General features: G+C 34.5%; 3 protein-coding genes across 7 annotated transcripts; 1 reads left to right on the forward strand and 2 right to left on the reverse strand.

The window, feature by feature from the left end:
- Window positions 1–439: 439 nt before the first annotated feature.
- On the reverse strand, window positions 440–2,471 carry LOC123322446. Its single transcript, XM_044910419.1, has 3 exons — window positions 2,059–2,471; window positions 1,330–1,958; window positions 440–1,094 (listed from the first exon to the last, which is right to left on the reverse strand). Exons 1-3 carry the CDS (start codon window positions 2,093–2,095, stop codon window positions 984–986), a joined length of 777 nt encoding a protein of 258 aa, XP_044766354.1. The 5' UTR covers window positions 2,096–2,471; the 3' UTR covers window positions 440–983.
- A 2,415-nt stretch (window positions 2,472–4,886) lies between these two features.
- On the forward strand, window positions 4,887–10,846 carry LOC123321623 (beta-1,3-galactosyltransferase 5-like). 5 transcript variants are annotated; one of them, XM_044909320.1, is made up of 3 exons: window positions 4,887–5,116; window positions 6,027–6,099; window positions 8,615–10,846. In XM_044909320.1, exon 3 carries the CDS (start codon window positions 8,617–8,619, stop codon window positions 9,739–9,741), a length of 1,125 nt encoding a protein of 374 aa, XP_044765255.1. In that variant the 5' UTR covers window positions 4,887–5,116; window positions 6,027–6,099; window positions 8,615–8,616; the 3' UTR covers window positions 9,742–10,846. The 5 variants fall into 5 exon arrangements, with proteins under 5 accessions (XP_044765255.1, XP_044765256.1, XP_044765259.1 ...); XM_044909321.1 differs by having other exon boundaries at window positions 4,888–4,960; XM_044909324.1 differs by having other exon boundaries at window positions 4,904–4,945.
- On the reverse strand, window positions 10,836–12,888 carry LOC123321622 (mitogen-activated protein kinase p38b-like). Its single transcript, XM_044909319.1, has 7 exons — window positions 12,590–12,888; window positions 12,320–12,497; window positions 12,043–12,186; window positions 11,732–11,966; window positions 11,405–11,484; window positions 11,086–11,338; window positions 10,836–11,014 (listed from the first exon to the last, which is right to left on the reverse strand). The coding sequence occupies exons 1-7, from the start codon at window positions 12,871–12,873 to the stop codon at window positions 10,953–10,955; spliced, it is 1,236 nt and encodes a 411-aa protein (XP_044765254.1). The 5' UTR covers window positions 12,874–12,888; the 3' UTR covers window positions 10,836–10,952.
- Window positions 12,889–13,398: the final 510 nt, after the last annotated feature.

The raw sequence follows: 13,398 nt of genomic DNA on the forward strand, positions 1-13,398 counted from the left end.
GTAAATTTTTGAGAAGAATCCAGTCAATTTATTTGTTTTTTATTAAATAATTATTTATTTTGCCGAGTCTTACTTTCGTTTTTCTCAATAAATATACACATCATAATTTTTGCAATAATATGTACGATAATCCCTCCTCTTCGATTATCCGAGTTCTCATGTTCATCCTTTCCCGGCAACCAGTCTCAGGTTTTCGCGAGTCAAAAAACACTAAATTCTCATGAGACAGGTACTAGTGCCGTTACACCCTATTTCAATTAGCTAGGGCGGCGAGACAAAACCTGCCCTGCGAACTGAACAATTTCGGAAACTCCTACTCTATTATAAAAAAGCTATTCCGGTGCTCCTTGCTAGCAATGTATAGTTATATGAAGGGATGAGTTCTGGAAAGATACCATATTTTCATCTAGGGAAAATGTGGGATTAATCGGTCTTTGAGTGGAAGAAAAAAATATACAACTATAATTTTTTTTCTAAAATACACTGATTCATAAAAATTTTAGACATATTATTGCTTCCATCCTTAGACTAATTGAGAAAGAATGAATATTTGAATGACAAATGGAGCGCCAACAAATTTATTATCACTCCACATGCAAATTTGTACTCTGGTTAACTTAAAAGTCAAAACATAAAGAATATTATTATTTTCCTCATGATATGAATCACAGATCCTAAATATTTGAGGCAGATTTCACATGACCAACTACTTCTCCATAGGCAGTGACCATCTAGCGAAAATGCAGTATTTCATCAATCAAGAACAAAAGTGCCTTTCATTTCAATCTGCCACCTTCTATATTACTTTAAATTGAATTAAACGTTTTAAGTACTATAACTAGATAAATAATCTAATAAGCTATGAACTTCATTTGAACAATTACCGTGATGTTATTATCAAGAGCATTTTATGATCTTCATTTCTCATATGTACGAGTATGATTCATTGTGAAACCTGCCAACAGAATATTAATAAAATCATTCTATAACTTGGTGTGTTTCACTGTATCTGTCCAATAGTTTTGTATAGTCATTGCTTCTAAGCTATTAAGGAAGGAGTCATTATCCAAACTGTACATCTCTTCTGAATTTTCCTGTAATATAAGAAAAATAAATAATTACCAAATACTTATTAACCAAAAAAACAGTAAGAACTGTAAGAAAGCGAGCTTCAGCAATAATGAATGTAAAATAATAAAAAAGCCTCCCCAAACTTGCAGCACCAACTATTAGTACAATAAAAAAGATATTCAAAGAAGCAGAATAAATGTGTATGGAATACCCACTTCAGAACTCAAATGCAACAAAAGAAAACTATCAACTGCTTACTCTTACTGAAGTATCATCCAGATATCCACTTGAATCGGGATTACTGCAATGGTCATTCAGTACCTCTGGTCTATTGAATCCTCTGTTATTATAGAGGAAGTAACCAATAGAGCAAAATATTGCAATTAAAAATACACAACATAAAAATATGCCTATAATTTCTAGTGATGACATATCCATCGGTCCACTCTTTACTGGAACATTCATTTGCTTGGTATTGAGAAGCCAGCTTTTTTCATACCTTGTTGCATTTTCAATGTATGTCATGTTTATATCTGTACCATTGAAATCAGTTGGGAAATTTGCATTAACTTGATTGTCTGACATGTTTGAAAACTTATGAGTAATATTTTCATTTATCACAGAAGTTTCTTTAAAAGTATTATCCTCGGAATGGTTTGAATGAATGGGAAATTGAATGACACCGCCTCTCTCAAACGTTCCATTCTGAAGTTGATTTTTCAGATATTTTTCTGTTAATGGTGGAACTTCTGAAGAAATGACATGGCCAGGATGAGATGAAACGATGCTAGTTTTTCCAATCATTGAAGAGATACTGAAATTATTATTTATGAAAGAGTTAAGCCATGTTGATGTTACTGTTGTAACAGTTTGATCTCCCGTCATACCTGAAATAAAAATAATACATGTAACATTCAAGGATGTTACATAACTCTGAATAATTTGGTAAAAGTGTCTAGTTTTTAAGCACTGGAATACATAACTTACTACAAAGAAAAAACAGGGTTATCCAATAACAATGCATCCACAAATATTGTCATGACTTCATTTCGAATTATTATGAAATAACACACCATATACATAAAATTGGTTCCAATCGAACATTTTTTGGTACTTTTTCAGGAATTTCAGTGAATTATTCATCGATTTACGGACATTCAACTATTGCAAATTTTCCTTCAATTTTTAGTTGAATTAAATGTTAGGTAAAAATCTATTGTTTCAGCGCAAAGATTAGCTGCCTCTTTGGCTCTTTGGCTAAGTGTTTAGTTTCGTTCTTCAAAATATATCTATAAAAACAACAGAACACATCGTGAAATACAAATGAATTATCAGAATTTAATGAATTTAAATTAACTTCTGTCCAAAATAGTAGTACTCGTGTTATCTGGTAGAGAGTGTTCTGTGTTCTGCTTCTGTGCTGTGGATTTGTTGCACCCAGAGACAAGACCCTTTGTCTATGGTTGCACCAAAGAGTTGCTTGCACAGATAATAGAACACAGACTATAGACTATAGATTTCTCTCTGTAATCTGTGTCAGAGTCAAAGCCACTACCATGGAGGTAGGTACCTCCATGGCCACTACTACTCAGAGATATATATCTCTGCTACCAAAGATTATAGATTTATACTAGATTATACTAGATTATAGATATATACTATAATCTTTGTCTGCTACTACTCTACTCTGTAATCTGTGGTCAAAGCAGATGACAGAGTAGATAGCATAAAAAAACCGTGTCAGAGACTGTCTATATTAGTGTTCTGTGCTCTCTACCCGTTTCCGTGGTGAATTTGTCAAATTCATGAATGAAACTCATAATTATTACGTTTAAACTAGCATATGCAGTGATAACCCAAATTTATTTGAACCCTATCTCCCATAGAGACCGATGGATTAATTACAAAGATTAACTCCTCTTTGTTACTTATGTGGCGTATGGTCCGTATATACCATTGAACTCTATAGAGTTCAATGGTATATACACATTTGGTAACTGAAAGTTACCAGAGCGGTTACTCTGGTGACAGATATTGAACCGAATTGTCTGGAATTCGACATATACGGACCGTTAGAGAGTCATAGAGTGTCAAGTGTCAAGTGTCGAGTGTCAAGTGTCGTGTGTCAAGTGTCAAGTGTCGTGTGTCAAGTGTCGAGTGTCGAGTGTCAAGTGTCGAGTGTCGAGTGTCAAGTGTCGAGTGTCGAGTGTCGTTTGTCGAGTATCGTGTGTCAAGTGTCGAGTGTCGTGTGTCAAGTGTCGAGTGTCGTGTGTCAAGTGTCGAGTGTCAAGTGTCGAGTGTCAAGTGTCGAGTGTCAAGTGTCGAGTGTCGTGTGTCAAGTGTCGAGTGTCGAGTGTCGTTTGTCGAGTATCGTGTGTCAAGTGTCGAGTGTCGTGTGTCGAGTGTCAAGTGTCGAGTGTCGTGTGTCAAGTGTCGAGTGTCGTGTGTCCAGTGTCGAGTGTCGTTTGTCGAGTGTGTGTGTGTGTGTGTGTGTGTGTGTGTGTGTGTGTGTGTGTGTGTGTGTGTGTGTGTGTGTGTGTGTGTGTGTGTGTGTGTGTGTGTGTGTGTGTGTGTGTGTGTGTGTGTGTGTGTGGGGGGGTGTGTGTGTGTGTGTGCGTGTTTCGTGTGACGAGTGTCAAGTGTCGAGTGTCGTGTTTCGAGTGTCGTGTGTCGAGTGTCAAGTGTCAAGTGTCGAGTGTCGTGTGTCAAGTGTCGAGTGTCGAGTGTCAAGTGTCGAGTGTCAAGTGTCGAGTGTCGTGTGTCAAGTGTCGAGTGTCGTGTGTCAAGTGTCGAGTGCCGAGTGTCAAGTGTCGAGTGTCAAGTGTCAAGTGTCAAGTGTCGAGTGTCAAGTGTCAAGTGTCGAGTGTCAAGTGTCGAGTGTCGTGTGTCGAGTGTCGTGTGTCGAGTGTCGTGTCATGACATATATATATATATATATATATATAGTTCCCATAGAGTTCAATGTACGGACCACAGCCGTGTACAATACTTCAATCAACAATTCTGTTATTCATGCATTGAACTCAATTTGGCGTTAAATTTTCGCAATAAATAAATAATAATAAAAACTACAGATCATATACACATTCACTCGTAGGTAGAGCTATCCACTGTTATCTGTGGATCTCAGAGATATTCTATTCAAAATTAGGAACATCAACAGGAGAAAAATCCCAAAACAATATCGTAGAATCAGCCGTAGATAGGATTCCTCTATCTACGTAGATAGGATTCCTCTATCTACGGCTGAAGGTAATTTCGTTTTTTTCAGGGGTTGCACAGCTCATTATGAAAACTTGGCTTTATCTTCTTATCAGGGAGGAATCGGAAAAAATGGTAAAGGAAAAAAGAGTTTCTTTTGACCTCAAGAATCTACTGTTAAAATATTTGTACGAATCATAGACTCACTCTATACAAATAACTTCCTACATTACATATACTTGCAGTTTCTCAAAGCCGATCGATCGATAATATTCATTGAATCGCAAAGATTGTAGAGTTAACTCTAAAATCTTCGGTATATCCAGAGATATAGAAGAGATATCTCTGGGTATATCGCAGGCGGTTCAAGTCTGAGCACACCTGCTTTATGCGAAAGCGAGCGTTGATTGAAATATCAATCAAAGATTAATCTCTAATCTTTGGTATCAATTATCAATCAAGCACAGAACATAAACATCAATCAAGGGCGAAAGATACTTACAGAGACCAATTGTCTCCACAGAACAACCCTCTGTCAGAGACTCTCTGCCTCTGTATGCGTCGTGTTCTATGCAAAGATTTGGTTCTGTCGTTCTATGCTTTATGCTTTGACGCGTGTCCAGTCTTGTTGACAACTAGTTAAAGTTAAGAAAGTGAACTTAGAAATGAGCACGTATGTACTAAAAAGGTTGGATTTCTTCTTTCTATCTTCCTTCCGGTCGTGTCAGTTAAATTTCGAGAATTTATTAATGCCGAATGAAATGTGAATTGGTGTGCCTTTTTGACACACAAATGAAAATAATTTTTTCCTGAATATAAAATGATTTAACAGGAAAAGAATTGGGTAAGTTGTATTCATACATATTTTGAGAGCGTATAAAAGAAGTACTCTTCATAAATTACCTATATGGAAAGTGACATTTTCCTCGAAATTCCTTGTAGGTACTGAAATCGAGGTCGAATGATCATATTAGCTAAATAACTGCTGAAGTGACACACAACAATAATTTCCTGGGCATTCAATCATTTTATTTTGGAATTGTTTGTCATCTGATTCTTGTTTTTATTCATCCTTATTTTTGACAAACTTATGGTCATTTCATCTGATTGCAATTAATGGTGTGTTTATAAAGAGTATCTTGGCACTAATACCTAAGAAAGGTACCAATCTTATGGGCAGATGACATACACGTGCACGCGATCTGCGTGAATAGAACAAATAGAACTACTATTTGTTGAACGGTGAGTTTATGCAGAGTTACTTCGAACTGATACCTAAAAAAGGGACCAATCCCATGGACAGATGACAAAGACGTGCACGCGATTTGCCAATTATATTGCTCCCTTTCTTAGTTATTAGTTCTAAGTAACTCTGTATATATTTACCTTTAAGTGTAATCAGAAGAAATGTCTTCTATAAGTTTGCTGAAAGTAAGGATCAAACAAAAATAAATTTTCATTTATTTATTGTTTGCCGCTTCAACAACTAGGTCATTAGCGGAAAAATAAATTTTGTGGTAATGTTATGGGGTAATTTTAAGCTGATTATTACTTTGACTGTGTCATAGTATATTATGTATATTCACTTCTGTATTTTCATATGTCCTACCCTACAAGTCCATTCCACCCTCCTTTCACGATGCATATAACGTCAAATCGATAAATATAAATGGGGAACTAGAGACAAATCATTGAATGTAGTGAGAATTCAACATTATTTTGAATAAGTGTTAATGAGCTTTTATTGGTTCCAGGTGATTGTGATGTCGCTTGAGATGAATTTCAATAAATGCAAATATTGGAATACCATTATTTCAATGTGAATTGGTGAGTGGAAGTGCTAGTCCCTACTTCATGGCTGCACTGAATAAGTATACCAAATACATCATTCGAATTTATTCTCATTGGAAAAAAGGAATTACTACTGGGAAGAAAAGTAACTCAGAGATTTCAATGTTTTGAATACCACCATAACTAAACACAAAACTTTTCAAGATACAGCAGGACAACGATTCCTCACAAATTTTTCCTACCACTAACATTTCAATAAGAAGATTCATTTTCTAATGAAATTGAATTATATCCATTTTCATACTTGGTGCATTTGAATTATTAGTCACTTTCAGAATGATTAAATATTTTCTGATATCATGAAGACAGGGGTGAGAAATTTATGTGGGAAATGAATATAGTTCAAATGATCATGAAACACTGATTTTTCAATGTCATTCATTCTGTATTTATTCTTTCATTCCATTTATACTACATTCTTTGAGGTTATATAAATAATTTACTTAATGCATTCAGTTCTCTTCAATAAAATTATGATCTCTGTACAAATTCTACTGTACGTGTGTTTGTCACTGAACTCCTTGGGCGGATTCTGTTAGTTTGGGGATATTTTAGACAAAGATTTCACTCATGAATGAACATTACTGGAAGGATCCTCAGAATTTGTGGATAAACTCCAACTTCTCCACGAACAAATATATTCCGTTATTTCTATAAAACAGTATTTCAACCCATATCTCAACTAACAAATAACTTGTTTCTTCGTTCACATTGAAAATAAAATTCATAATCAGCAGTTGACAATAAGAAATGACCCGCGCTTCGCACCGGCGATTTCTACCCGTGCTTTCCACCTACGCATTCCACCCACGAAATCCAACCGCACTTCCCACCCACGCATTCCACCCGCGCTTTCCTCACACGCATTCTACCCGGGCTTCTTACCCACCTTTTGTACCCGCTCTTTTTACCCGAGCTCCGTACCGGCGTTTTCTACCCCGGTTATTCATTAAAAATATTCTGGAGAAATAAATTTTTCTTACTTATGCTTAGTAACCTCGCGCTCATGCTGACGGAAGAGAGTTTCTTACCAAAGAAATTTTGTATAAATGACATATTTATTTAGCCAAGACAAGTAAATATTATTCGAACAATTCAAATATTCGCTCGACCTCACTTATCTTTTCTGATTTGAAAGTTACGTTTTATTAACTCTCTATCATCTTATCTTTATACGGGCCGAAAATGAAATACATAGATATAAAAATCTCGCGAAAAGCTCTTAATACTTCTAATCAGTTGTTGAATAGCATACTTTATGCTGCTCATTCTGAATCTTATTTTAGTTACTGGTACTTAGATACACTCGGCTTCGTAAAGATCAAAAACACATTCTCACTTAAGGTAATAATAATTTTGTTGTTTTAACTTTAGACGGAGAATGATATGAAATAACTTTAAGAGAATAATAATACTTCATAGTCTAGAAATTTCTTGGACTGGTTCATATTTATCTACAAAAAGGTAAAACATTCCTTATTCTCGGATATTTAGTGAAAATGATGAGATGAAATGGTTCGTTTTCAGTGAAGAACCTTTGGATTGAAGGAATTTTTTACCCCTGTTTAGTTTTCGTGAGAGAAGCGACTAAATAATCCTTCGAATTTTACACTATGTTGAATTTCATTTCCAAATTAGAATTTGAAAATAATTTGATGGTATCCACCGGGCTCCGGACCTTTTCAATATCCAGTGATTGCCCGTTCATTAAAAGCATTTATCTCTAGTCCGCACAATTCGTTTTACTTTCTGAACTATGGTTCTTTGATTTATCAAACAGCCTCCTAAACGGCTGATTTTTTCTTCGTTATTTGAAAACATCAACGTAAACTCATCGCGGGCAACATTCGTTCTCTTTTCAGAGATTCTGTTAGGGGTATATAAACTGATGTTCTGAAGACGTTTATTAAATAAATAATAATAAAATATAACATTAAAGAGATCGAGATTTCCTTGAAAACTCTGGGACAATTTCACTCAAATTTTGTGTGTGGTACGGTTAATAGGGCCTCATTCTTTCAACATTTGTTTCCATACGACTGCTATAATAAATTGTATGATAGTTGATAGTATTCCAAAGGAAACAAGAGATAAGTGTGAAGGATTCAAATGTTTTTTCAGAAAGTATCACATGTAGCATCAGATATACAAGGGGTATTTCAGATGAAATATCAAGAAGTGGAACTTGTGGCCACTATCACTGTCACTGAATTCTCATTCCTTATTAATGATTGCCAAGTAATATGATTCAATAGAGAATAAATATGTTTCTCTGGGTTGCTGAGATACCAAGTGTTAGTCAAGCTCCAATATGTATTTAAATATTTGAATGAATACAATCGACGGAAGCCATCATTTAAGAAAATCGTTTTTAGATGGCACTTGATTTTAGTATGCAACTTCAGTAATTTTCAATGGAAAGACTAGACTTTTCCAGAAAAATATTGATGTGATAGAACTTATGCCGCTATAAATTGATTTTTTTTTTCAGATATGGGGGTGCCATGCCTTGCCCAGGTGCGAATGCTGCACTTGTCACTTATTATATTAGCGACAATATCTTTCCTGCTTTATGTTTGCTATATGACAACTTCTCAGCCATCGACTACTGTTTCACCAATGAGATTATTTGAAAATGATCTACATATCTTCAATATAAGTCTATCACAGCCAGATCTTGGTGTCAAAAACTTATCTGCACCCTTCAATAAAGTGTCATCAGAGGCACCCCCACCACGTCAAATATTAACAAAATCATCACTCAACTCATCTAATAATGAAGTCGACTTATCACGAGGAGTAGCCGCTGAGATAATCTATGAATCAGGACATATTGATGTCAACTTTCAAATATGTCCGCACCAAGGAAGTGACTTAAAATTGCTTATAGCTGTAACTTCCGCCCCATCCCATGAAAATGCGAGAACTGCTATCAGAGAAACATGGGGTAATTTCGCAATACGCAAAGACATAGCAGTAGCCTTCATGTTGGGTATTTCTTCAAATGAGACAGTCAATTCAAATATTAAAAGAGAGCAAAACTTATTTGGGGATATAATCCAGGGTAAATTCATAGATACCTATGATAACCTCACTTTGAAAACAATTTCAATGTTAGAATGGGTAGATAAATTTTGCTCTAAAGCAAATTATGTACTTAAAACTGATGATGATATGTTTATCAATATATCCCGGCTTTTGGATTTCATTCTTAAACGAACCCGCGAAACTCGTGCTATATACGGAAGATTAGCTAAGAAATGGAAACCTATAAGAAATAAAAAATCCAAGTATTATATATCACCCCAACAGTATAAACCTGCAATATTTCCCGATTTTACTACTGGTCCAGCTTATCTCTTACCAGCCACTTTGGCAAAAGAATTATATATATCTGCTTTAAATCACACTTATTTCAAATTAGAAGATGTATTCATTACTGGCATTGTTGCAAATAATATCAAGATAAAAAGAATTCATGCCCCTGAATTTTTGAATAAAAGAGTTAAATTAACGCCGTGTAATGTCCAAAAAGGCATTAGTATTCACATGATTAAAGGTATTGAACAATATGATCTCTGGAAGAAAGTACACGATACAACAGCTAAATGCAAATAACGTCTACCAATGATATCGCGTATAAACAATCAAAACTTTCAATTAAACGGCAGGTACCCACAAAAATTGCGGTTCTGAAACAATATTTTCTACTAATCGAGATTAATTTAAATACACAACATCTGCTGATATTAAATCAACAAATGGTTCTACCTAAATCGGACTAACAAAGTATCAACAGAAATCCCATCTTGTCAAGAGAAAGAGTAAATGCTGACCATGGTTCCGGTCTCATTAGGCTCCGTCAGAGCAACATATGGATAGCGACACCTGTCAGGAAACGAGGACCGACTGAATTCACTTTCCTTACTCTCGAAGTGAATTCAGTTGGTCCTCGTTACCTGTCCGATATCGCTGGGATATATTCCTTCCATTTTAGTCAAGGGGTTGTGTTGCTCAGACGAGGTCAAATGAGACGGAAACAAACCATGGTTAACATCTACTCTTCCTCGACGAGATTGGATTTCTGCTAATACTTTGAGTGATGGTGATGTGTTCGTTCAATTTAGATTGTAATGTTTGTTGATTTAAAATCAGTGGGTGTTACATATCTGAATTAATTTCGTTTTTTATTCACCTGCCTTACTCTTGAAGTTGTTTACTGTTTAGGATTATTTTGTACATTTCGGTAAAATTATTGTAAATCGTCGACCATATTCTCTTTGCAAAGATCTGAAATGTAATTTTTTTTTTACAATCAGAAAGTCGGCAGGATATGAACTGAACAAATGCTATACTGTCAGTTTTTTGAAAAAATACTCTTAGAAATATAAAAACTTGTCTAAATAGATAATATCCTCAATAGCACACTTGAATGATATTCGCTAAATGATTACTCATTATTGATCAGATCAGTATTTTCAAAATAATTTCTTTCTACTTGCAGAAGTTGACTCATGAACTACGTATTGAAAGAATGTAACGCAATCCATTTTTAGTAAATTGCCTCACTTTGGATTAATCATATTTCAAAGAAATTGGGGATTGTATGCATCACTTATGAATTATTAACTTAATCTCAAAGACAAACTGTAGAGCTGTGAATTTTGCTAATTAAAGTATTATACAATTTTGTTCATAAATTATATAATAAATTTTGTACATATTTCAGAACTTTATTTAGAAATAATCTATAAATATTCATATGGATTCAACAGTCCATACAATCATAAATACTAAATTCATTAGTATAACAAAAGGAGTAGTTATCATTAGTTATCCTCATTCTGTGGGGGAACATAAACAAACGAATGTACTTCTCCTAAAACCAATTCTGAAAAATAGACCAAATGTCACAATTCACTATTTTACTTATACAAAGTACCTATCCTGACTTGCACTCACCTCTCCATTTTTCAACAGGAAGAGTTAAATCTTCAATACTTTGATCATAAGGTGCTGATGTTGGTTCATCATTTGGATCTGCATATGATGTAAGATAAGGATGTGCAAGTGCTTGCTCTGCTGTTATTCTTTTATCACTGTCTAATTCAAGCATTAAACTCAACAAATCTACAGCCTTAGGATTAGCGCCAATAAAATATTGGTGCAAGTCTTTCTTCTCTAAAGGTGGCAGGGATTTTATATAAACTTTTGCCTACAAATCAACTGTTGAAATATATAGACAAACTCAGAGAACAATTATAATATGATAAATGCTTACACTTTCAGAAGTAATTTTATCCATGAACTCTTTACTAGGAGTTCCTAAAATCTCCATTATCAAATTCAGCTGGTGAATATCTGATTTGCCGCTGAGAAAAATAATTCTATACTTTCCATTGATTATTGAAAAAATGGTATAATTTCCAAAACACAAAATCTTTGCAAATTATATTCTTCATTAATTACTCAGGTGAATTCTCTTAACTAGTACTCCACTACTATTCAAGAATAAAATAATAGACTTATAATTACTTATATTATGTTAGATGATTGACCTCTGTTCTTGGTTTTGTTAAGCTCTAGTATGCAGGGTTTAAAAGGATACGATCAGAACCTGGAAACAATGTTCGACCAGTCAGTAGTTCTGCCATAATACATCCTACAGACCATATATCTACAGTTTGATTATAATGCATCCAGTTCAACATAATTTCTGGAGCTCTATACCACCTGGTAGCCACATAACCAGTCATTTCAGTTTCTGTTGGTCTTGCTAAGCCAAAATCTAAAATTTTCAATTCACAATCTTCATTCACTGCAATATTAGAAGGTTTCAAGTCCTAAAAGAGTATAAAATTACCAAGAGCTAGTGAATCATATCTAATATTCAAGAATACTCATGAATAAAAATTTTACCCTATGTATAATTCCTGCTGAGTGAATATATTTCAAACCTCTTAATATCTGATATACCAGAAATTGGACATGGTCATCTGTTAGTTTTTGTGTTCTTATAATATTATTCAAATCAGCACCCATCAAATGTGTAACAAGATAAATCTAAAAAAGACCTGTCACCAGTGTTTGATAAATATATATGTGTAATTATTTCAACAAATAACTTGGCAGGATAGTGATTCACTGATCACCTGTGTAAGGAATTCCTTCCACAACTCCAACTTTCGATACACACCTGACTATTGTCATGTTTTGGGTAAAAAACGTCCAACAAGCCAATAACATTTTCATGTCTCATGTGTTTTAATAGTTTTAGTTCTCTGTAAGTTCTTTTGGCATGTACAGCAGATTGAAAAGGTCGTGCTAGTTTTTTTATTGCTACCTTTTTACCAGTTTGAGTATCCAGAGCAGAACTGCAAATTTATCATTTTTTTACATAATGCATAAAACTAAGCTCAATAGTATGACAGTGCGACGAAAATAGATAGATATTTCAAATTCATACCAAACTTGTCCATAAGCGCCAGAACCTACAGCTGATAGTTTCTGATAACGTTCTGGAACTTCCCAAACTGTCTTGTTAACTTCAACTTTATGGAAATTCATTCTGAGTTTTAAATGACAAAATGAAAAACTGCCAAATAAGCAATACAATCGGTCTTTGCCTGCAAATTGATAATGTTTGAAAATTAGAAAATTTACTGTGGACACAGAACATAGATAATAGAAACAGACAACATCACAGAACACAATCTTAATGTTTCTGTGGTATCGCCCACAGAAATCCATAGACAAATAAACACTTTTTCTTTCCTTCTGTACGCCGCTGGCCGCTATCTATTGGTCATGACAGTGACACAACCGAAGGCTTTACTTCGGGCAACATTCATATTCGATCAACTAACTTCACACGTATCATATTCTTTGATCAAAGTATCCGTGATATTGTACCAGAGATATAGAATATATCTCTGTATTGTACGTGGAAATTTACCATGTTGCCAGCTGTCGGGAAATTCTGGGATACTTCAACATATCAAAATTTTTCAGAATTTTATTTATTCCTTCGAACAATAATTAAAAACTACTCTTCATAATTTTCAACCAGTCTCTGGCCATGAGTTTTCCAAATATTAATCTAATTCATACTCGATATTAGATATAGATCATTGATATACAAGAATGCTGTTTTGAAAGCCTATAACTGGATAACCGATTGAAAACAAATCGATATGAATAGCGTATTCTCGAATCAAGCTTTGTGATATCTGGTTCATCTGGAATAATATATTTCATAATGGCTGTATTCGGGTT

This window comes from Coccinella septempunctata, chromosome X, assembly GCF_907165205.1.
Source record: "Coccinella septempunctata chromosome X, icCocSept1.1, whole genome shotgun sequence".
In the NCBI taxonomy this organism is placed as follows: Eukaryota; Metazoa; Arthropoda; class Insecta; order Coleoptera; family Coccinellidae; genus Coccinella; species Coccinella septempunctata.